This window comes from Tupaia chinensis, unplaced genomic scaffold (assembly GCF_000334495.1).
Source record: "Tupaia chinensis unplaced genomic scaffold, TupChi_1.0 Scaffold143584_1, whole genome shotgun sequence".
In the NCBI taxonomy this organism is placed as follows: Eukaryota; Metazoa; Chordata; class Mammalia; order Scandentia; family Tupaiidae; genus Tupaia; species Tupaia belangeri.
In genome coordinates, this window is record NW_006203430.1 from 4,080,913 (window position 1) to 4,105,435 (window position 24,523).

The following is a 24,523-nucleotide window of genomic DNA, read 5'->3' on the forward strand; positions in this document are numbered from 1 at the left end:
GCCCCCAGCCGTCTGGCGCGCGGCTACGCAGGGGTGAGAGCCCCTTTTTTTTAATTTTTGAACTAATTGTGGAACCTATCAACAACTCAAGAGAAAACCAAAATCTTTAAATCTAGCAGACGAAGCATAGAAGAAAATGAGTAATGTTTTAGTCAAAAGTCATAGAATTCTATTTCACCAGTTCAGTCTCATGTAATCTCTCTTTTGTTGAATTTGCAGTGTTACTAAGGTCTGATCTTTTCATTTAAATCCAGAAAGTTAATATTCAACATTATTATTGATATTTCTAAAGTTGTTCCTACCATTAAGTTGACCCTTTTCTTGGTCATTTTTTGTTCTTTTATTTCTGTCTGTCTGTCTTTAGCTTTCCTGGTATAGCACTCCATTTAGAACTTCCCAAAGAGTTTGTCTGATGTTGGTAAATGCTTTCATGTTAGGTTGTCTGAGAATGTTTTGTGCTTTTCTTCTCATATGAAGGATAATCTTGCTGCATATAGTATTCTTGGTTGACATTGTTTATCCCTTAAGACTTTGAATATATTTTCCCTTTCTTTCCTTCCTTGCGTTGTTTCCGATGAGAGGGCAGATGTTCACCTGATGGGATATCCTTTGAAAGTAACTTGACATTGCTCTTTTGCCAGCTTTAGTATCTTGTCTCTGTGGTTTTGGTCAATCTGGTTATGATGTGCCTTGGAGAAGATCTTCTTGGATTGATTCTGTGTGGGGTCCTTTGTATTTCTTGCATCTGGATATTTAAATACTTCCCTAGGTTTAGAAAGCTTTCTTCCAGGATTTCATGGAATAGATGATCAATGCCCTTATTAGTTTCTTAACCTTCTGGGATACCAATTATTCACATGTTTAGGTATTTAATGGTATCTAGTGTTACTTGTATTGTTATTCTCATTTGGGGGGATTATTTTCTCAGTCTTTTTGGTAAATTTTTCTAGGTCAGAGGTTCTGTCTTTACATCTGAGATTTGATCTTCTGTATGATCTAGTCTGCTTTTAAAACTTTCAAGGGAGGTTTTGATTTCTTATAGCCTACATCCCTTTTTTTTTTTTTTTTTTTTTTTTTGAGAGGTTTTTGCTACAGGGCATGTGCATTAGCCAGAAAGAGAGCGAGAAATCACCCCCCAGTGGGGATGGCCACACTGCAATTCCTTCTCCTCCATTCTCCTCTCAGGATCTTGGGCACATACACACACGCACCTGGCATGAGTTTAAGCCGCTGGGTCCAGAACTTGAGCGGCAGTCGACTACATGGGAGTCCAGCGACATAGCCATTACACCAACTGCTGGTCCCAGTTTTTAAATATGCTACAGGGCACATGTGCTCACCAGAGAGAGAAAGAAGGAAAATAAAAAAGCAAGCTACCAGGCCTGAGACTCAAGCCATCATGATTCTCAAGCTGCCAGATCTGGCACTTGAACCATGATAGTCCAGCACCTCAACCACCATGCCACCTGCTGGCCCCAACTATTAACTTTTTATGTAAGTTTTTAAATTTTTAAAATTTATTATTATTATTATTATTATTATTTTAATTCACTACAGGGCACATGCACTCACCAGAGAGAGACACACAGAGAGAAAGCAAGCCGCCAGGCCTAGGATTTGAATTGCTGTTGGCCATGTGGGAGTCCAACACCTTAACCTCCACCCCACCTGCTGGCCCCTTATGTAAGTTTTTGTATTTTGAGTCTGGTATTAGACTGCACTTTTTTTTTGGGGGGGGGGGCATAGGGCATGTGTACTTACTTTAGAGAGACAGAGATAGTGAAAGTGAGAAATCACCCCCCCTTGGGGGTTGGCCACACTATAATCTCTTTTCCTCTATTCTCCTCATGGGATTTTAGTCATACAGTGTGATTTTCAAACCACTGAGTCTAGGACTCAAACTGAGGTGGGCCATGTGAGTATCCAGTGCCTTTACCACCATGCCACTTGCTGGCCTCTTAAAAATTTTTTTAGAAAAACATAAAATGAATCATGATTTACTAAGATACTCTTTAATTACATTAAGAAATTACAACTTTGGGGGCCAGTAGGTGGCATGATGATTAAGGCACTGGACTCCCACATGGCCAACCACGGTTCTAGTCCTAGACCTGGCAGCTAGAGAATCACAGTGGGTACATGTGCGGGCTTGCCCAAAATCTCAAGAGGAAAATGATGGAGAAAGGATTGCTGTGTAGCCATTCCCTCTGGGGGGTGATTTTTCACTTTCCCTCTCACTTTCTCTCTCTCTCTCTCATGGAGAAATAAGTAAATAAACAAAAAGAGGTCCAAACATCATGCATTTCATGTATGTATTATGTGGCTCACTATAGAAAAACAGTTTTGTTTTGTATTTTTTTTTAAAAAGAATTATTTTATTTAACTTTATTTATTTATTTATTTCAATTTGACCAGAGAGGGACAGAGTGAGAGAGAGAAAGGAGAAGTGAGCAAGCAAGCCGCCAGGTCTGGGACTTGAACTGTGGTCGGCCATGTAGGAGTCCAGCACCCTTAACCACCACACCACTCGCCAGCCCTGAAAGAGTTTTAATTCTTTAATATGTCCATGTACCAATGTGTAAGTTATATTTAATTAGTCAGTGAAATAACAATAATAGTTAATGCTTATACAACAACTTTTATGAGCCGAGTACTTGCCACATGTTAGTTCATTCAGTCCTGATAATAATGGTGAGGAGTAAGAGGTTGTTATTATTCTTCATCTGTTTTCTATATGAGATCAGAAAGTTAAATGACCTCCCTAAGGTCAGACAGTGTGGATGAGAGCCAGGAGTCAAGCCAGGTAGCCTTGTATCCATGTGCTGTGAATCATTATGTTACATGGCTTCCTGTATGTTGTACATTACTCACCTACTTGGGTGATAAAGGGAAAGGGGGTTGTCATTCTAAAATCACATCATAACACAGTAGCTTTTATGTATGGCCATTATAGTTATTATTCTTAAGCTAGTAAATAGTATTGACTTTAATAAGTCATTATTTATAAGTACTAATTTTTTTTTTTTTGGAGAGGTTTTTGCTGTAGGGCGCATGCGCTCGCCAGAAAGACAGAGACAGAGAGATAGAAAGCGAGAACTCACCCCCCAGGGGGGATGGCCATGCTGCAATCCCTTCTCCTCCATTCTCCTCTTGGGATCTTGGGTACACACACACACACATGCCTGGCATGAGTTTAAGCCACCAGGTCCAGGACTCGAACTGCGGTTGACTACATGGGAGTCCAGCAACATAGCCATTATGCTAACTGCTGGTCCCAAAGTACTAATTTTTTTGTGATCTCCATACGGATAATTAGTATTAGGAACAAAGCTGTAGTATAAACTCTAAGTTTCCTCTTTGGATTTAGCCAGACCATCTAGATAAGAACTACATACTTAGACCACATTTTTGTGGGCCTTCATAAAATTGCCTCTGCTGAACTGTTCTTGGCATCAGGCATTGAGTCTTCCTTGAGAGGCCTCATATAAATATGACAGCTCATGAGAGGACAGATGGTGGTAAGATTTTTATGTTGATCAAAACAGGGAAGGGTTTTAAAAGATTAAGGAGAGCTGCTCTAGACAATGGCATGCCCTCGTTTTCAGTTTCAATCATTATTTGTCTCGCTCTGTCCTTTTTGCATCACTACATCTCTTAATATCATCAGCCATACTCTCTCTTGTTTTGTCATTTCAAAGCAAAAGGAGTTGTTTTGTTTTCAGAAAAAGACCATTAGAATACTAATTAGATCCTTTTTGAAACTATACATACCCTTTGGAGATTCTGATATAATCCTTTACTCATGTGAAAGAAACTAAGAACCAAAAATGAAAAGTTCTATCTATTCTTGTACCACTCTCAAAATGAGGCCTCTTTGGGACCAGCTCCATGGCTCCCAGATCCCACATGGCCTACCATGTGGTTCAAATCCTGGCCCTGGGGGCTTGAGAAGCACACTGGGAACATGTGTGTATGCCCCAGATCCTAAGGGGATAGAGAAACGGGAGGGAAGGAATTATGGCATGATTGTATACTGTTCCCCCACCACCACCAAAAAAGAAACCATAAAAGCTCAACAAGAAAATAATTATCCATGAAGGAATTAAATATAGCAGTTTCCGTAAGTGGAGAGAATAGCACATGAATTCCTATATAGCCATCATTCACTTTCAACAATGATCAAGAATATTCCAAATTTGTTTTTACTATCCTTTTGTTCTTTCTTTGGCAAAGTATTTAAAAGCAAATCTCAGAGAGCAAATCTTTTTTTTCTTTTTGTGAGAGAGATTTTTGCTATAGGGTGCATAAGCTTGCCAGAGAAACAGAGAAACAGAAAGTGAGGGGGGATCTCTAGAGGAGATGGCCATGCCGCAGTCCCTTCTCCATTCTCCTTCCAGGATTTTGGGCATGCACACACATGTAACTGGCAGAATTTTAAGCCACCAGGTCCAGGACTCGAACTGTGGTAGGCCATGTGGAAGTCCAGCAACATAACTATCATACCATCTGCTGTTCCCACAAATAATTCTTATTCTTAAATTCTTACTGTCAACTGCTAAAAGAATATGGATATTTACCTTACTAATCATAATGCCATTATGACACCTAACAGAATGAACAACTTTTTCTTGCTATAATCCACAACTCAATTCATAATCGTTTCCCTAAATATCTCCAAAAACATGTTTTATTTTTATTTAACTTAATTTGACCAGAGAGGACAGAGTGAGAAAGCAAGCCTCCAGGTCCGGAGTCAAATCATGGTTGGCCATGTGGGAGTCCAGCGCCCTTAACCACCATGCCACTTGCTGGCTCCATACTTTAGTCATTTTTATTTAAATTCTTCTGACAGTAACTACCAGAAAAACTTAAGGACCAATTTCTAAAGTAACTGCATCTGGAGAATCAAAGAATCAGGGTGGGAGGAGTGGAAAGGACTGCTGGTTTTCACTGTGAGCTTTTCTGGGCAGTTGTTAAATCATGCACATTTATTAAGAAAAGTAATAACTTTTCCCGGCTTAATCTTTCTCTTTTTTTTAGAGGATTTTTTTTTTTTTTTTGCCTAAGGTGTATACACTTGCTGGAGGGAGAGACAGAGATAGTGAGAGGGAAAGTGAGAAATCACCCACCGAGGGGATGGCCACACCAAATCCCTTCTCCTCCATTCTCCTCTCAGGATTTGGGGCACACACGTGCACACATGCCCGGCATGAGTTTCAAGCCACCGAGTCTGGGACTCAAACTGTGGTCACCCATGTGGAAGTCCAACAACATAACTACTATGCCATCTGTTGGCTCCTCACCCACCTACTCTTTTTTTTTTTTTAAGAGAGAGATTTGTGCTACAGGGTACATGCGCCTGCCAGAGAGAAACGGAGAAGCGAAAAGTGAAATATCATCCCCCAGGGGGGACGGCCATGCTACAATCCCTTTTCCTCCATTCTCCTCTTGGGATCTTGGGCACACGTGCCCAGCATGAGTTTTAAGGTGCCAGGTCCAGGACTTGGGCCATGGTTAACTACATGGGAGTCCTATGACGTAACCATTATGCCATCTGCTGGTCCCTCCCCATCTAGTCTTAATTTCCATCCTGAAACGTTTAATCAAGTAAACTACTTTTAATGTGTCTTTAGTTTTCAAATGTGTGGTGATGACAGGTCAGATATGTAAAAGAATTAAGCATGATCAGTTACATCAGAAAATTCTTCATATTTCATAGTTGCAGACCAAGAGCAGGAAGATAGTGAGTTTTGGCTGGAAGAAGTAGTAATAAGCTCTGCTCCCTTAAAGAATTGAAAACATTTGTCTTTCAGTTGCCATTTTATTTTTGTCCTAATTTTTGTCCCCCGAGTATCATTTACAGAGCCCATTTCTCTATGTCTGTTAATATTATTAGTATCTCAACTTCTATGTAGTGAAAGAATGTAAAAATATCTCAAGAAATGGTCATGAAAAGAAAGGAGAGCATAAAATCCTTTATGCTTAAAGAAAAGCTCTCCAATAATGATAAACTTCAGGACGATGGGATATACTTCCCAGACAGCTTTGCTAACTGAATTTAAACTACAGATGGTTGGTAACTCCAGCAAGAAATTGATTCATTGTATACAATGAAGATAGACACTAAAGAATTGCCAGAAATGTGAAAACATTTCTTCTCTTGAGCAGGATTACGTTAGACAACACTGGCAGTTCAGATTTCATAGTTCACTGTGCTTGAAAGAAATAGGGGTCAATATCAGCATGCCTACGAAGAGTCTCTTGTGATGGTCTCTTTGTCTGTAATCCTAATTAAAAAGAGATGATAGATGAAAATTTTGATAGCGATGCCATGGAAAAATACTAGCTAGCAAGCATTTACTTCATGCTTACTAGTTTTAATGCATTGTAAATTAGAAATGATTTTAGCCTGTTTGCTAAATTTACAGCACTTTAAAAAATATTTTAGATGTAAAGAAATTACATATATTAAGTACTGATATATTTTTAAAGACTTCCATAGCTGTTGAGTTGAGTTGAGTTTTTCTTTTAAGGTTTTTGCCATAGGGCATATACATTTGCCAAAGAGAAACAGAGACAGGCAGTGAGAGGGAAAGTTAGAAATCACCCACCTCCCCGGAAGGATGCCACAGTCCCTTCTCCTCCATTCTCCTCATGTGATTTTGGGCATGCACGCACATACACCCAGCATGATTTTCAAGCCACCCAGTCCAGGACTCAAACCACAGTTGGCCATGTGGAAGCCCAGTGTCTCAACCACCATGCCATCTTTAACCTAAAGGAACTAAACTTGGGGCCATTGTTACCTTTTCATTTCTGATTACTAATTTTCATTCATCATAGAATCTAACAGAGGAATATGTCATGTACTTGTATAATACATGCATTCTAGGTATTATTTGCTTTTCAATGACACGTAATGATTATTTAGGCCCAACCCAGTGACACAGTAGTAACACAACACTCTGCAATGCTTAAAGCTGTATGGAGAATCTGTGTTTAGTTCCTATGTCCTCCTTTCTATACCAGGTGCATATGTATCTTTGAGCCTGGCTGGTTGGAAAGGCTGCAGGGAGGGTTACAGCATGAGACCTTGTCGAGAGTGTTTGTCTCTCTCTCTGTTTCTCTCATGAAAGAAACAAATGCACTAAAAAAAAAAAAGATATTTATAGAACGTGATTATTAGAGCAGTACACACAAAATCAGGAGACTTAATCATGACCTTGACTGTAATCTTAGATTATTACTTATGGAGCGTGAACATGCGTGCCCAACATCCTGACAAGCTGGAGGGCTGGGAAAGAGGATTGCAGCATAATGAGATTCTGTCTAGGCTGTCTCTCTCTCTCTTTCTCTCTCTCAAAAAACTATGTATGGTCTTGAAAATGTTCTGCATCAAAATAAACATGTACTTTAATTCTATTTTTCCATGAAATTTTTTCTTAAAGAATTTTTTAAATTTAATTTTATTATTAATATTTTTTTAATATGACCAGAGAAAGAGAGAAATGGAAAGTGAGAAAGCAAACCACCAGGTCTGAGACTTGACCATGGTCAGCCATGTGGGAGTCCAGTACCCCAATCACCACGTCACTTGCCAGCCCCTCCATGAACTTTCTGAAGTCCCCTTGTAATGTTCACAAAAGAAAATTTGAAGGGCTCAGTTTCAGGTACTATTACTACTAAGTAACCTGCCCCAAAACACAGTGGTTTAAAACAATCTTTTAGGACTAGCAGATGTAATGGTTATGTTGCCGGATTCCCACACAATCAACCATAGTTGAAGTCCTGGACCCAGCAGCTTAGACTCATGCCAGGCATGTGTGCATGCATGCCCAAAATCCCGAGAGGAGAATGGTGGAGAAGGGATTGCAGCATGGCCATTCCCACTGGGAAGTGTTTTCTTGCTTTCTGTCTCTGTCTCTCCAGCGATGTGCACTATAGCAAAAATCTGTCTTAAAAAAATAAAAATAAAAATAAAAACAAAACAATAATCTTTTAATTAGCTCTTGAGTCTGTATTTTAGGCTGTGTTATATGGGATAGCTCCTCTCTGCCCTGCATAGTATCAGATGGGATAGCTCGAAGGGCAGAGCTGATTAAACACTGTGTCAGCTCTTCTCGTATAGCACAACTTGAAAAAAATTCTATTTCTAATTCTCTCTTGCCATTTTGTCCTTTTAAATTATTTTATTCCTTCTACATTTATCAGTTGGCAAAAAAGAGCCTTCCCTTTTCCATTTATCTTGTTCTTTTATTTATGATATAAGGACTCATAGATTATTGTTTTCCTCACAGTGTGGTAATCTATTATCAGTCTATGCTCCAACTGTCAGTTTAGCAAGTGGGAGACCTTCAGGTTGTCCTTACTGTCTTTTCAACATGTTCCATCACTGAGCTTTCCTTTACCTTCTGGCACACACACACACAAAATGTTTCAGGCTCATTTTGTACTTGCCCTGACCCATCCCTAGAGTCAATGTTTTCTCCAAGGAGTTCTGGTTTCTCTTAGTGAAGGATGAGTATTTAGCAAACAAGATCTGGGCGTTCAGTGTACTCAAAGCTACTGGGATGGGGCGGGGTGTCATCATTTTCAGGCTCTCTCAGCCAAAAACAAAGCTAGGAAAGTATCTACAATAAATGTTAGAAATCATACAGTTTTAGTATATTGGAATTGTGTTGGACAGTAACTAGCAAAATCCCACAGTGTTATGATCAGTGAGAAAAATAACCTTTTATTCTCTTTGTCACTCCTGCCCACTAAGGTATGTGTAACCCTCGGAATTACAGCGACACGCCTCCAACTTCGAAGAGCACAGTGGAGGAGCTGCATGAGCCTATCCCTTCTCTCTTCCGGGCCCTCACAGAAGGAGATACACAGTTGAATTGGAACATCGTTTCCTTCCCTGTTGCAGAAGAACTTTCACACCATGAGAATCTGGTTTCATTTCTAGAAACTGTGAACCAGCCGCACCACCAAAACGTATCCGTTCCTAGTAATAATGTGCACGCGCCTTATGCCAGCGACAAAGGTAACCACCAACAGTTGCCTTTTCCTGTACCTTCTCCTATGGCTATGAAACCTGTATTAAGATTATCATTTGTGGACATGGTGGTTAAGGTGCAGAACTCCCACATGGCTGACCACGGTTCAAGTCCTGGACCTATCGGCTTAAAAATCACCTTGGGCATGTGTGTGCTTGTGTGTGTGCTTGTGTGTGTGTGTGTGTGTGTGTGTCTGTGCCCAAGATCCCAGAAGGAGGATAGAGGAGAAGGGATTGCAGTGTGCTCATCCCCCCTTGGGGGGTGATTTCTCACTTTACCCTTTTCTTTCTCTGTCAGTGAGCACACTCATGGCAAAAAATTTTTTTAAAAAAGAAAAGAAAATGATTATCTTTTGGAGCAACTTTTTAATTGTATAGTCTTTAAATGTTCGATTTCAAGAACTGGGATCCCTGAGTAGATGAGGCATTCAGTACGCTGTCAAAACACCCTTCATGCTGCTGGCAATCCAAGCTGTGTTGGAAAACAACTGTTCCTCGTTCTGGTCTCTATTTGCATTAAATTTTTATTTTAGTTTTTAAAAGAATTTTAATTTATTATTATTGTCATTATTATTATTTTAATTTGACCAGAGAGAGACTGAGAGAGAGAGGGAAAGTACGAAAGCAAGCCTCCTGGTCCAGGTTGGCCATGTGAGTCCAGCGCCTTTATCACCATGCCACCTGCTGGCCCCCTTATCTGCATTAAGTTTTAATTATTCTTTTCATAAGATACAACAGTGCTGTCTACCTAGTACAGTGTTGTCCACAGATATTCAGCATGCGTTGGGACATAAGGGATTTTTTGTTTCACAGTTATTCAGCATGCGTTGGGACATGAGGGATTTTTTGTTTGTTTTTTTGTTTTTTTTTTTCAGTTTGCTACAGGATACATGTGTTCTGCAGTGAGAGACAAATAGAGAGAGAGAAATAGAGCAATCACCCCCTGGGGAGATGGCTACACCGCAGTCACCTCTCCTCCATTCTCCTCTTGAGATTTTGGGCATGTTCACACACTGGACATGTTTCTCAAGCCACCTGTCAGGAACTCAAACCAAGCACTTGGCCATGTGGGATCCAGCACCTTAACCACCACACCACCTACTGGCCAGACAAATAGAGAGAGAGAAATAGAGCAATCACCCCCTGGGGAGATGGCTACACCGCAGTCACCTCTCCTCCATTCTCCTCTTGAGATTTTGGGCATGTTCACACACTGGACATGTTTCTCAAGCCACCTGTCAGGAACTCAAACCAAGCACTTGGCCATGTGGGATCCAGCACCTTAACCACCACACCACCTACTGGCCCACGCCCAGGTTTTCTAAACAGCATTGGTACCATAAATGATGCCAAGGCTACTAATTTTCTTTATGAGCAAATTTGTGTTACAGACATTTTATTTCCAGGTATAAATTGACCCAGACCAGTTCTCAGTAAAGGGGTGCTATTGAGCAGAGGGGAACTAAATGAGAGAATGAAGTATACAAATGCAAGAAGCATATTAAAGAATATTTATTAATAAGCATAGGTCATTTCATAATTTTGGAGTGTAAAGGGCATATAACTTTATATAGTCTTTAATATTTTGATATTTTTGAATAAAAGGCACCACACAGTTTTATTATGTAAGAATAAGGCAGTTGTTTGGGCTGGCAGGTGGCATGGTTGTTGGGGGCATTGGACTCCCACATGGCCAACTGTAGTTTGAGTCCTGGACCGGGCAGCTTGCTTTCTCACTTTCTCCCTCTCTCTCTCTCTCTCTTACTCTGTCCCTCTCTGGTCAAATTAAAACAAAGTTAAAATAATTCTTTAAAAAAAACAAAAAAAACAAGGCAGTTATTTCTTAGGAGATGAATTATGTATAAGTAATATAGTTTGTATTTTTTTTAAGTTTGGCTATTTGTTTTGCCCTCCATTGCAGTCCTTTGGACAAAGAAACCTTGGACATTAATAGTAAAAGCAAAACAGCTTTTAATAAATGACAGAGTAAGGGGGCTAACAGGTGGTGTGGTGGTCAAGGTGCTGGACTAGGTCCAGGTCCAGGTCCTGAACCTAGCAGCTTGCTTTCTCACTTTCCCTTTCTTTCTCTCTTGCTGTCTCTCTCTGGTCAAATTTTAAAAAATAAATCATTTTAAGAAATAAAATAAAATAAATAAATCTTTTTTTAAAAAAGACAGTAAGAATTCTTATTCCTTTTAGGTTAAAATACTTTATAAAACAAATTCTAGATTTTGGAAAACAGTAAAGTATATGGAATATAATTATTCTTTGGTCCCCATTTTTAAAATGTAAATAAACCAATATAATTGATATTATGTAATAATTTATAAACTTTGTTCAAAGAGTATTTAAATGCAGGCAACAATTAGTAGGAAGCTAATTTTTGGAAACACCAACTATCCTTTAAGACAGAGCTAAAGTTTCTTATTAATGCCCCAGGATCCCCTTCCCGTAGATTGTTGACAATTTCCTACTACTCCCATCTACAGCTGTGGTTCTATTTGTTGTGTTTGTAATTGATAGATCTACCATTTTCTACTTAGTTAATGTTAGGGTTCTCTGATTCCTCTTTGAATTCCTAATGATTGTAGCCAGCCCAGTCTCAGTCGTACAGTCAGCAGTGTGTGGAATTGCAGTGCTGAAAGCCACATGGCTGACCAGAGTTTGATCCCAAATCATCCCAAAACATTCTAGGTGTACATGCCCAAGATCCCGAGAAGCTGTAGGACCAGAAGGTGATTGCTGTGTGGCAAGACCCTGTCCAGGGTGCCTATTTATGTCTCTTGTCTCTCTCTCTCATGTGTAAGGGTCCACATGTTCTTTTTCATAAATAAAGTAAATTTTTTAAACAACTTACCCTTGATCATATAATCTTATTTTTCTTTAATTTAATTTATTTATTTATGTGTGTGTGTTTATTTTTATGTATGTTTTTCAAGCTGTCTGAGCCGGGATTTGAACTGTGCTTGGTCATACGGGATTTGATTCCTTTAACCACCAGGCTGCATGACCAGCCTGATGTCCCCTCTATTAATGGTTTTCATTTCCTTTATATCATGTACCGTGTCCTTCTAACTAGGCAGAGTCATATGGTGTTAATCACCAAAAGCACTCAAAATTGAAACACTCAAAAGTTGGAAAATAGTACCAAAAATCACTGTTAGTAATAAAAAATACCTTATAATAGCTAATGTTCGTTTTATCAAACATTGCTGATCACTTCACATCATTTGAATTACTAAGTTTTTTTTTTCTTATAGATTCTCAGTATAACTTTATAATATTATTTTTTCAAACTTCTTTTGGCTGGGGAATTCTCTCTTAATTAGAAATCTTATCAGAAATGCGAAGTTTAAAAAGCACACATCTAGAGCATAGCAAATGTTTATAAGCTCAGTAGTCTAACTTTCAGATCAAAGCCAAAATCTGATTAAAGAGACTGAAGAAACTTTTTGCCTTCTTCAGCTGGAGTGGGAGAGTCTGACTTCCTTCTCAGCATAATGAACTCAGATGAACATCTTTTTTCCTATACCATCTCCTCGTCCTATGCAAAACCAGCAATAAGAACACTAAGATAAACAACTACTACTAATATTCACCAGTTATTAAAGCATTTCCTGTTTTTCCTCTTTCTCCCTTTGAAATCTTTGTGTTTTATTTTTCAGAACATATGTGTACTGTGGTTTATTTTGATGACTGCATGTCCATACATCAGTGTAAAATATCCTGTGAGTCTATGGGAGCCTCCAAATACCGCTGGTTTCATAACGCCTGCTGTGAGTGCATTGGTCCAGAATGTATTGACTATGGTAGTAAAACTGTCAAATGTATGAACTGCATGTTTTAAAGAAGGAAAAGGAATGCAAACCAAAGCAATCTAGTCAAAAGAAACCTATGAAAAATTATTCTATGAGTCTACCAATTACATCAGAAAGCCAGTGAATTAAGAAGATGTAAGAATTTGGAATGAGTTTCTTTTAAAGTACAACTTATCCAATGATGTGTTAAATTATATGGTTATAATTGTGCTTATTGATTTTATGGCCTACTGCCTAGAAGCCCTTTCCTTTGAATACCCTCCAGCTTGATTTATAAGAGAAGCCAGTGATCAGAGAATTCCTTGAAGTATCTGAGGTTTTTAAATAAAGCCTGGTGCTGATAGTTTTCTTCTAGCGTTCCAAAAGCTTTTTGTTTCAAAGGTTTTTGCAGAAAATGAGTCACAATTTCTTCTTGTGCTGTTCCTAGGGTGATGAGTTTTTAGTTTTATGCCACTCTTAGCGTGCCTTGTATCATTTATCTGTTGTATTAATAGAGTAGACATTCAAATACATTACTCTGAAAACTCTCACAAAAATCACCATAAAAAGTTTAATTTCAAACCTTTTCACATTGGTTTTTAAATGCTTATTACTGTCTTATAGTTGAAAACTCCAACCTTAGAATCCCTCCTATGACACACATACAGACCAACCTTTAGGGAAAGTTTCCCAATCTCTCCCATTCCCCCTGCTGACCTTTACCAAGAATTCCAGGGTGTACCTATGAAGTGGCATTAGATATGCTGCTAGAGCAAATAATTAGTGAGTCAAAGCATTTCTGTGACTTTAGGTGCCAGATTGAAGAGCACTAGGGATGGGGAATGATTGCTCCATCAGACTCTACTTAGAAAGAGCTGTCCCCATGTAGAAAAATGGCATATGGGCCAGCTGAGCCCACTCAGCCTCAGCCAAGCCACCTCTGCCTCAGCCAAGTGCCCTCCACATCCCCTGAGAATGAGTGTTCGGAGAGGAACAGAAGAGATTTTACGGGTATGCACAGGGAAGAGTGAAAATGCAGGAAACTATAATGGAAAACAAAACTATTCACATTCATTATTTTTGTTATTTTGTAACCTTTCACTTATTAAATTGATATATGTGGATATAATGTTTGTATTAATCATACTATGAGAGGTTAAGATTACAAAGTTAAAAAAAACTGTTTCAAGATGATGTTCACTCCAAGTATATTTCATATACTTTAGTCATTTTTTTATATAATGTTTTAATAAATGTAAGTTTACTTTGTGCCCTTACTAATAATCAGTTGTCAATCTTCATAGATATTTATATTACAGGGACTCTTAATTTTATACAATTATTAATTTCTCTAGTACATAGTTGGATTTACAAGTAACTTTTAGGAATACCTCTTTATATGTCCACATATTTTAGATAATGCTCTTGGATCATTTTGTATTATTCATTATCTGAACAGTAGTTACAGGATTATTTGTAATAATATGATTAGCTTTTATAAAATGTAAAGCCTTGATACCTTTCTGTTCTTTTAGATATCTCTAATGAATATTTGAGGTACTTTAGCTTTTTAAATGTTGAGATTTAGCTTTTGGGTATATATATATTTTTTCTTTTTCTTTGGTAGGAAAACATTAGATTATCCTTTTTTACTTTTATCTAGAATGTCTGTTTAAAAGTGCCTTGCAAACATTTTAACTCCCTTTGTTCACTATTATCTATAAAGCTGAGAGTTTTCTTAACTAAAGAGAACATACTTTAAAGGGATCTATAGTCAGCAGCTTCATTTCAGCTTCACGGCTTTTCAAGCTGATGTCATGTGTGTGAATGAGTAATGCTTTTGTGTTCATTGGCAACATGCTTAGTGTTTTCTTATTGATGAAAATCAACATTTTTAAATGGCATTTATTACCTTTTTAGGTCAGTATTATTAAATTTTAAAATATAACTTCTCTTTTCTTACCCCATACCTTGGAAGAATACTTTCTTAAACTACATTGTTTTAGCTGCTTTTTCTTAACTCTTATTTCTCCAATTAGAAATTATCCCTAAGTATGTCTTTTTTCCTTTTTTAGAGGTTTTCGCCTTAGGGCACATGCACTCACCCAAGAGAGAGACAGAGAGACAGAGAGAGAGACAGAGAGAGGGGAAGTGAGAAATCAACCCCCACCTCCGGAAGGGGGAAGGCCATGCCACCATCCTTTCTTCTACATTCCCCTCCTGGGAACTTGGGCATGCATTCACACGCACCCGGTGTAACTTTCAAGCGTCTGTGTCCAGGACTCAAACCACAATCAGCCATGTGGGAGTCCAGTGACATAACTGCTACGCCATCTGTTGGCCCCAAGATATAAGTCTTTTATAATCAAATTAACTTCATTTTTCTGCTTTATGAAGAGGTTCAAAGACTCTATTTAAAAGATTCCATATTGGGTGTTCTTTAATGTATTACAGTTTTGAATAACAAAATTTTTCTAAATTGGAAGTACAACATTTCAGAAGCTAGTAGCCTCCCTAAAATTTAGACCCTCTATTACCATTCTAAGCAACTTTCGCTTCTGTATTGAAGTGTTAGTAAAACTTTGTTGAAGCATTGGTAAAATTTTGTTTTGTTTTGTTTTGTTTGAAGAGGTTTTTGCTATAGGGTGCGTGCGCTCATGACAGAGAGAGACAGAGAGACAGAAAGCGAGAAATCACCCCCCGGGGGGATGGCCACGCCGCAATCCCTTCTCCTCCATTCTCCTCTTGGGATCTTGGGCATGCACGCACACGCACCCAGCGTAAGTTTTAAGCCACTGGGTCCGGTACACGAACTGCAGTCGACTACATCCGAGTCCAGCAGCATAGCCATTACGCTTACTGCTGGTTCCTTGTTATTCTTTTTTAATCAAACATTTAGTTGCTACCTTTTTTTAATAGCTAGACTTAAAAACATATATATTGGTTTTTAAATCAGCGCATGTTATTAAAGCCATGTATATAAGTCCTTTCCTGTAGGAAGACTTAGGCTTGCTTCCAGGTTTGTCTATTGTCATTTTTCCCCATAACATTTCATTTTTACTGGAACTGTGCTCATAATAGTGACAGCAAAGCAAATGATAATTCAAATAAAATCTAGAATTTATCTATGTAGATGCTATAAAAGAGAGGAAATTCATTTAGAAATATGATTTCTGAAGTTTTAGAAAAAATTGATAAGATATTAAGAGTACTTGAACAAATACATATAAATCAGAATAGCATTAAAATGAAGAAACTAAAACCTTTCTAAAAATGAGGTAAATATAAATATGCCTAATTTTTAAAGTTTGTTTCTGTGAAAGTGTCTTTGAAGACTTTAGACCTACTCTGCATTCCCAGATGTCGGTGTTAATTGTGTTTTACATAATCAGATTGTGTGTTTTCTTTTTTGTGTGCCTATAAACAAAAAAGTGTTTTAATAAAAAAAAAAAAAAGCAAAATGAGTGTGAGTTGCATTTCGTATTAATTTCTGCATAAAACATTGAAATAAGTTTGACATTTTTGCCCAGTAAAGTTAGTGTGTAAGGGATCAGCAAAGCATGTCTGTTTTTCTCTGAAGGTCACTGTGGATTCTGTTACAACAAGGGATCTTTGAACAGTTCATTCTTCGCTTTTTCATGTGCTTTATTCCAACACGGCGAAGCTTTGAAATGACTGCTTCGCCCTTCTCCTTACAGGCCTTGGAAGGAGTTACAAAGATCAAGGTAGGAAGTACTTCCCCAGCTCTCCCATGGTGATTCTCACAGGGCGGTGTCACTGCTAGAACTGAGAGCCATGCGAACAGAGGCACTGCACAGGGGAGCCAGATCTGCATGGCCCAGGATCCAGACAGGAGAGAGAATTGGAGGAAAAAAGGATTGTGTTGTGGCCAGGCCTCATTGTCGGTATCCTCTCTCTCTCTCTCTCTCTCTCGTACGCACATATATCTGTCGTTAATAAAAATACATTTTAAAACTTTCCACAGCATTGAATTTCAGTGGAAAAATTAAAAACTCAAAAAGAATTAAGAGGCATGGGCTGTGCTGTCATGATAAATTCACGCCATTTCATAGAATCCATGTTCTGACAGCCTAGTGAAACGGGGGCCCTAGATAGGGGAAATATTCACAGGGATTCCTGAATGACTTTGAAGACAGAGCTGAGGAATTGGGGAGGGTGAATAAGTTTCAAAGAAAGGCAGAAATCTTTCATTGGGAAAGTTTTTTTGTTTTTCTTTTTTAAGTGTATTCATTTCTTTATGACAGAGAGACAGGCACCTCTAACAGGGGGCTGGCTTATTCCGTGACCCACCTCCAGTCTCAGCTGGGTCACAGGCACTTATGCATGAATCCCAGAATCCCAGAATCATCAGGGAGACTCTCAGACACAAACCCAGGACCTTTGCCCTGTGAGTCCAGTCGTGTTACTATTGTGACGCCACCTGGCCCCAGAAAGTGATTTCTTTGCTAACGGTGTGCAAGTGGCCTCTAGTTGTGTGGACTGAGTCAGGAGAGGGTAAAGCTGGAGAGGCAGAGTTGGGACAGAATACCACTGAAACAAAGAAGGCAGGAAAGACGGCCTATAGCAGGCAGCACCCATGTGGGCTGAGCACAGTAACCCGGCAGACAATGCTATTAGCTTGTGCATGTTACCACTTATGGCCCTTTGACCTTTTAGCTTTTTCCTAACCAATGGACAGTAAATTCATTTACCTCCATTTATCTATTATTTTTATTTTTAATTAGCTAGAGAGCATGTGTGCTCACCAGAGAAAGCGAAAGGGAAAGTGAGAATGCACCACCCCATGGGAGATGGTCACGCCACAACCCCTTCTCCACTTTTCCCTTTGGGACTTTGGGCACATGTGCACACATGCCCCGCGTGCTTTTCAAGCCACTGGATCCAGGACTTGAACCACACAGTCAGCTATATGAAATCCAGCCTCCTTAACCACCGCATCACAGGCTAGCCCTTCATCTCCTTTTAAAGTCTTTGCTTGGGTTGGCCCCATGGTCTTGTGGTTAAGAAAGCCAGGCCCCACGTGATTGACTGCAGTTTGAATCCCAGCTCTAATGGCTTGAAAAATACACCAGGTATATGTATGTGCGTGCGTGCACCCAGTCCTGACAGGATGAAGAAATGGAGGAATTGCAGCATGAACACACCCAGTTGAGGGTGCTTTCCCCTTCCCCCACAGTCTCTCCCTGGTGAGCACATGTATTTTCTGGCAAAAAAAAAAAAAGAAAGAAAGAAAGAAAAGTATAGTCTACGCTTAAAGCATGTTGCTAACAACAACTCCAAGGTTTGGATTTTGAGATGAGAATTCTCAACGCAGAAGGAAAGAAAAAAGGATTTCTGGCCTCCACAGTGGTGCGGGGAGGCCCCTGAAGTCTGCTGTGACTCACAGAATGAGGCCTGGAAAAGTACAGGCCTCCTGCTAGCAGGGCAGCAAAAATCCCCTCCCTGGACCGAAGGTATCTTGAACATACCCTGGTGGTATGCAGTCACCACCAAAATACATTTATAGAAAAAAAGATGCGATTTTTAACGTTTAACTGCCCTTTTTACTTTTGTCACATGATCTTTCTGAAACATGGGTGCAGGTAATTACAGTTCCCATCCCCAGTTCTGAGCAAATAGCAAGGTCTTTGTGCTCCTCTGCCTCAGAGGGGTTTGAGTGACCCTCTAGGAAGTTGGAGCAAGGCAGACAACCTGCCTTTTGTTTTCCAGAGGCCTCTTTGCTCCAGAATATTCTAGGGGAGGGGAGAGGGTGCCACTGAGACTGAAAGAGAGGCTGGGAAGAAGCCTGCCCCAGGCCCAGGCTGAGGTCTTCAGACTGCGGGAACCCTGGCCTGCACCACTTGCCAGAGCACTTAGAGGAGGCCAGAGCTCTGGGGAGGCCTGACTCCTGATTCTGCAGTTACCTCTTTCTAGAAGTTTCCACTTAGAAATACTAGCAGCTCAACCCTCATTGCCCAGGGACCAAACTTGTCTTCAGGATTCTTTGGGTCCCAAGATGGGTAATAGAGCCCCTCACTTGGCCCACATTGGATTGGAAGGTTCTGAGTCAGATTTTATTTTATTTGAAGAGGATAATGAGGACCAGGTGGTAGTGCAGAGGTAACACACTGTAAAATATAGTAAAGGCCCTGGGTTCATATCCTAGAACCTTCCTGAACATGCTAGGCACATGTGTGCTTGTGACTCAGGCCAGCTCTGACTGGGGGTGGATTGCAGCGTGAAGACCTGTAGGGGGTGCCAACCTCCCTGCCCCCTACTGCTTCACTGTCTCCATCTCTGTGCCTCTCCTGGATAAGGAATACGTAATTCCATTTTTTAAAAAGAAAAGAAAGAGATGTGAAACACTGCAGCTCTGGGTTGCAGAATGGCACTGATGTCCTCGACCTCCTCGACTGGCAGCCTAGCTGCCATCTGCCTCACTGTCTTACCACCATCACGGCTCAACCTGGATCCTTCTGGGTTAGCCTCTCTCTCCGGGTCCTAAATATTATTGTTGTGTTGTCCATTTCTCCCTTCAATTCTGGTAGTTTTTGTTTAATGTATTTTAAGGTTCTTTTTGCTTTTTGTTTTCGATTTTTACTACTACTTACTGGAGACAGAGAGAGAGAGAGGGAAACTGAGAAATTACCCCTTTTGGGGAGGTCACGCTGCATTCCGTGTCCTCCAGACTTCTCTCAGGATTTTGAGCACACATGCACACTTGCCTGCAGTGATTTTCAGCTGCCAGCTCCAGAACTCGAACCACACAGTCAACAATGTGGCATCCAGCATCTTAACCTCCATGCCACCTGCTGGCCCTTGGGACTCTTTTTAGTGCATAAATGTTTATCTTTGTTTGATCCTCTTAATCTATTGACCCTTTGATCATTATAAAATATCTTTTGTCTCTAGTAGCAATTATTTTTAATTTTTATTATTATTTTTTAATTTGCTATAGAGCAAATTTCTCACTCTTTGTCTCTCTGGAAAGTGCACATGTACTCACTAGAGAGACAGACAGAAAGAAAGTGAGAAAGCGAGCTGCCAGGTCCAGGACTGGAACCACAGTGGGCCAGTCTAGTGGGAGTCTAGTGCTTTAACCACCATGCCACCTGCTGTCCTTCCTAGTAGCAGTTTTTGCCTTAAAGACTATTTTGACTGATATAACAACTCTACCTTTTTTTTGGTGGTTGTTTATATGCTATGTCTTTTGGGATCTTTTTTCTTTCAAACCATTTATAGCCTGACATGTAAACATTCTTACTAATATAATTCAGTAAGTCAGTCGAAAAGCTAAAGTATGTAAAGAACTTCTGTGAGGGCCAATTTGAATTTCAAGTACATGATTTATTTTCTGAGAATAAAAAATACATTTTGAGTTTTAGTAACAGTCATATAAATATCTCCATAAACAGTGAGTTGTTCAACTGTTACATGTTGTACTAGTTATTATTTTTATCTTACAAATAATCCATGAAGGAGTATTAGAGTAATAATTTGTTATAAATATTCCATTCCCTTATCTAGTTATGTACTAGATATTAAAAATTGGCAGCCAGGGGGCCAGCAGGTGGTTAAGATGTTGGACTCCCATGTGGTCAACCATGGTTTGAGTCCAGGACCTGGTGGCTTGCTTTCTCACTTTCCTTTTCTCTCTGTCTCTGATCAAATTTAATAATTTTTTTTTTAATGGCAGCCTAAAAATTTATCAGATATCAGACTCAGCTCTTAAGCTGCCAGGAGCCTAGGGGGAACGTTTACTGACTTTTAGAGTCCTCAGTGTAGAAGACAAACAGTTGAGCTTAGTGTGCCTTCCATTTGATATGAGTATAGATAATAAGATCATGTTCTATATTTTCTTAACTATTTGGAATTTGCCTCTTGTTTTAATGGCTTTTTTGCCTGGGTCATTGCTGAGATGTCTTCTTCCCAATACTACTAGTAGATTCTTGAGCTTTTGTTTTTTCCCTGTAAGAATAAAGTGGGGTATTGATAATGAAACTTTTAAACCCATGTCTGCTGGTATTTGTGGAATAAAGCATACACGGAGGTGGAGGGACAATAGGTGCTGTAGTGGTTAAGGCAGTCAGCTCCCACATGGCTGACCATGGTTCAAGTCCTAGATTCAGTGGCTTGAAACTCACTCCAGGCACAAGTGCATGCATGTGCGCCCAGAATCTCAAGAGGAGACAGGAGGAGAAGGAATTGTGGCATGGCCATCCCCTCTGAGGGTTGATTCCTTGCTTTCTGTATCTTTCTCTGGTGGGAACATGTACCCTTTAGCAAAAAATCTATTAAAAAAAAGAAAAGAAAGCATGTATGGGTCAGCAAATGACGAATCCGTTATGTTTCTGGACTCCCACATGGTCAACTAATGTTATGTTTCTTGACTCCCACATGGTCAACTACGGTTCAGGTCCCAGACCTAGTGACTTGAAACTCACGCCAGATGAGTGTGTGTGCGTGCCCAAGATTCCAAAAGGAGGATGGAGGAGAAGGGATTGCAGCGTGGCCATCCCCCTGGGGGGTGATTTCTCACTTTCAGTCTGTCTCTCTCTCCTGTGAGTGCATGCTCCCTAAGGCAAAAATCTCTTTAAAAATAAATAAATAAAATTATATATATATACATATTTACATATACATATATGTATATATATGTATAGGTAGAATCAGTGTCTTAACTAGTTATGGAGTATTACTGCAAGGAGCTGTGGACATTTATGAATGTTTTATTGATGAGACAGTTTTATTCTAAGGCTCTCTTCTGAGCATGGAAGGTGTGTATTTAAGAGTTGGATGATCAAATGAAGCAGGTAGTCCGGCAGTTAAGGGTACTCAAAGATAGCTGGAGCACCTTAAGACTTCCCCAGAATAGCATTCGGATATTTTTTTTTTCCTTTTTTGTAGAGGTTTTTGCTATAGGGCGCGTGCGCTCGCCAGACAGACAGAGAGAGACATAGAGACAGAAAGTGAGAAATCATCCCCCAGTGGGGATGGCCATGCCGCAATCCCTTCTCCATTCTCCTCTCAGGATCTTGGGAACGCACACACATGCGGGCCAGGACTCGAACCATGGTTGACTACGTGGGAGTCCAGCGACATAGCCATTATGCCAACTGCTGGTTCCCATTCAGATATGTTTAATTTCAGTGGTAAATCTTATTTCTAGTTCACTCGAGGTAGCCGATTTCCTAAGTTTATCTATTTATCCTGCGAGAGTGAGTGAGGACGTGTCAGCACCCAGCAAGTTCCACTGCTGAGATCCAGCCCAGCCCTCAGCTAACCCTGCAGCACAGGCACACCCACACCTGGCCTGCGCAGAGAGGTCACCCACGGGAACTGGGAACCTTCCCACGTAGGCCAGCCTCGCAGGGTGTACATTTTACCCTGCCACCATCCAGCCTCTCGGTCAGACTTTTCATGGACAATGACGTAGATTCCGTTCTTAAGCTCTTAAGTAGTTTCCAAGTAGGATCTTATATTTCAACAATAAGATTTTAGGACAGAGAGCCAGCCAGGGCTGCAGCAGTAACTACTCCCTGCAATGCACGACCTGCAAGGGAAGGTGGAGAGCTCCCTCTACACACGGAGCGCCAGGTGGGAAATGGCCTAAGCTGGGTGGAGGTGGATGGGTGGATCGTGAGTGACATCATGACACTGTTGGTGCCTTCCTCACATGGAAGGAACACATTTTTTACAAATTCGGTTTTGGGCACAGTTGATGTTGTACTGAACAGCAGAGCTGAAGCCACACATAGTTCTAGTCCTCAGCCTGGACGTCCTAAAAAATAAAAAACTGCTGGGCACCAGTAGGCGTGCCCAGGTCTCGGCAGCTGGAGCATTGGAATAAAGACAGAGCCACAGGCCGAGCTCTGCGAAGGGCTCGCCCTCCTCTCTCGTGCACACACATGCTCTATCATAAATTTTAAAAATAAAAGATTTCAGGACAGATAATCCTGTAGTTGGTGCCTTCTGCTACTCTGGGATTTACTTTTTTCTCCTTCTAAAGCTGTTCAAGGGCAAAAATCCGGATCAGAGCGTTCACTTAAACAGCCACATTCCAGCTTCCTTAAACTAATCAGAACCAATAAAACACCAGGAAGAAACTCAAAACCAAGGTTTTTAAAACTTCATGAGGATTATTTTTAAGAAGAATGTATTTTTAATCACCTAAAACACACTAAGCAACAGCTCGCATCTGTTGCTCCATTTATAATCTGTGAAACTGCTGCCGTTCGCAGCGTCCCTCCAGCCCCCGTTCCTCCTGCCCCGTAACAGGGCCTCCATTACATTCTCGACCTGGAATTTCCTTGCTCCTGCCAGTTACATAACGAGCTCAGTACACTTGGCAGGCCCTGCACTCCCCGGATGGGAGGAGGAAGCTCCGGAGGGTAATCATTTTAAAGTAATTGTTAATTTATTAAAGCAAGCCTTGTCTATCAGCATGTTTACAACTCTTGCTTTTGTGCGTTGTTCTGAATAGGCCTACCAGATCTCCTGCAAGGACCTTTTTACAAAAGCAGGGAATGCAGGCCAGAACTCATTCCAAAGGGCCCAGAGCTCAGGCTCTCCATGACTCCCAGGGCCAGTGGCAGGCTGCCAAGCATGTTTGCTCGAGGTTCCAGAAATCAACTGACCTCTGAAAGAACGCATTCTCTTACTGATTAGGAATCTTGAATGAAATTCAAGAGGCGCAGGTGTTCAGCAGTTCTGAAGACGAAATCCAAACAGCAGAGCGGCTGCAGGGAGGTGTGTGTCGGTGTGCAGGGGGCCCTTCTGCTCACGGATCTCCTGACATCCATGTCTGTCCCAGACACCCTCCTGTTCTCCTGTCTGATTTCAAAAGAAGAAGAAACATCTGGCGGTGGGGGACAAGAAAAGATGATTTTTCATTCAATGCTTGGGTCACTTAATGACAATGGAATGGGTACATAAAATGGATTTTTGAAAAAAAATCAGGTCACCCATGACCTAGTGTTTAAGGGAGGTTAACTCCCAACATGGCTGACAGTGCAGTTCAAATTCTGGCCCCTATGGCTTGAAAAACTGTTCCAAGTACCTATAGTGCATGCCTCAAATCCTGACAGGATTCAGAAATGGAGACAGGATTGGGGAGTGACCATGCCCCATTGGGCGTTCCTGTCTCACCTCTCTCTTGCTCTCTCTGGCAAGTGTGTGTGCCCTCTAGCAACTTAAAAAAAAAATGAAAAGTAACCACCTCTAATTCAATTATTTTTCAATTCAGGTAAGTTTGGGAACCAGGAGCAGTGACAGACAGGCCAGCCACCTGGAACTGGCTCCTCTTGGGCAAGACACAGACAGCCCAAGGGATGCTTGAGTCACATATCCTGGATCTCAAACCCATCAGAACCAGTTGCACCCACAGCGGGTCCCGACATTCACCAGCATGGAGCCACATCCCTTTCTTTCAGTTGGGGCAAGCTCACAGATTCCACACAATCTCTGTTACTCTTGGCAAGCGTACCTTCAGCTCTCTTTATTGAAATGTCCCACCTGCCACCAACACTAGTGGCTATAACAAGGTAACCCAGGTCTGGGAAGCAGCTTCTGCTCCACAGCCTGGGCCACTAATGAGGCTGTGCACAAAGGTGGGTCAGGACAGCCTCTCCCAGGTGTTAGAACTCAGCGAAGCAGCCAGCAGTGGGAGCGGAGCTGGAAGTTT

At 40.6% G+C, this 24,523-nt stretch overlaps 1 protein-coding gene across 1 annotated transcript in view; it reads left to right on the plus strand.

Annotated features, from left to right (window-relative positions):
• Positions 1 to 14,231, plus strand: part of TWSG1 (twisted gastrulation BMP signaling modulator 1) — a 57,077-nt gene extending 42,846 nt beyond the window's left edge. Inside the window, exons 3-4 of the mRNA XM_006164024.3 lie at positions 8,765 to 9,031; positions 12,709 to 14,231. Coding sequence (XP_006164086.1) covers positions 8,765 to 9,031; positions 12,709 to 12,890 — 449 coding nt within the window. The 3' untranslated portion in view covers positions 12,891 to 14,231. The remainder of the gene's footprint in view (positions 1 to 8,764; positions 9,032 to 12,708) is intronic.
• Positions 14,232 to 24,523: the final 10,292 nt, after the last annotated feature.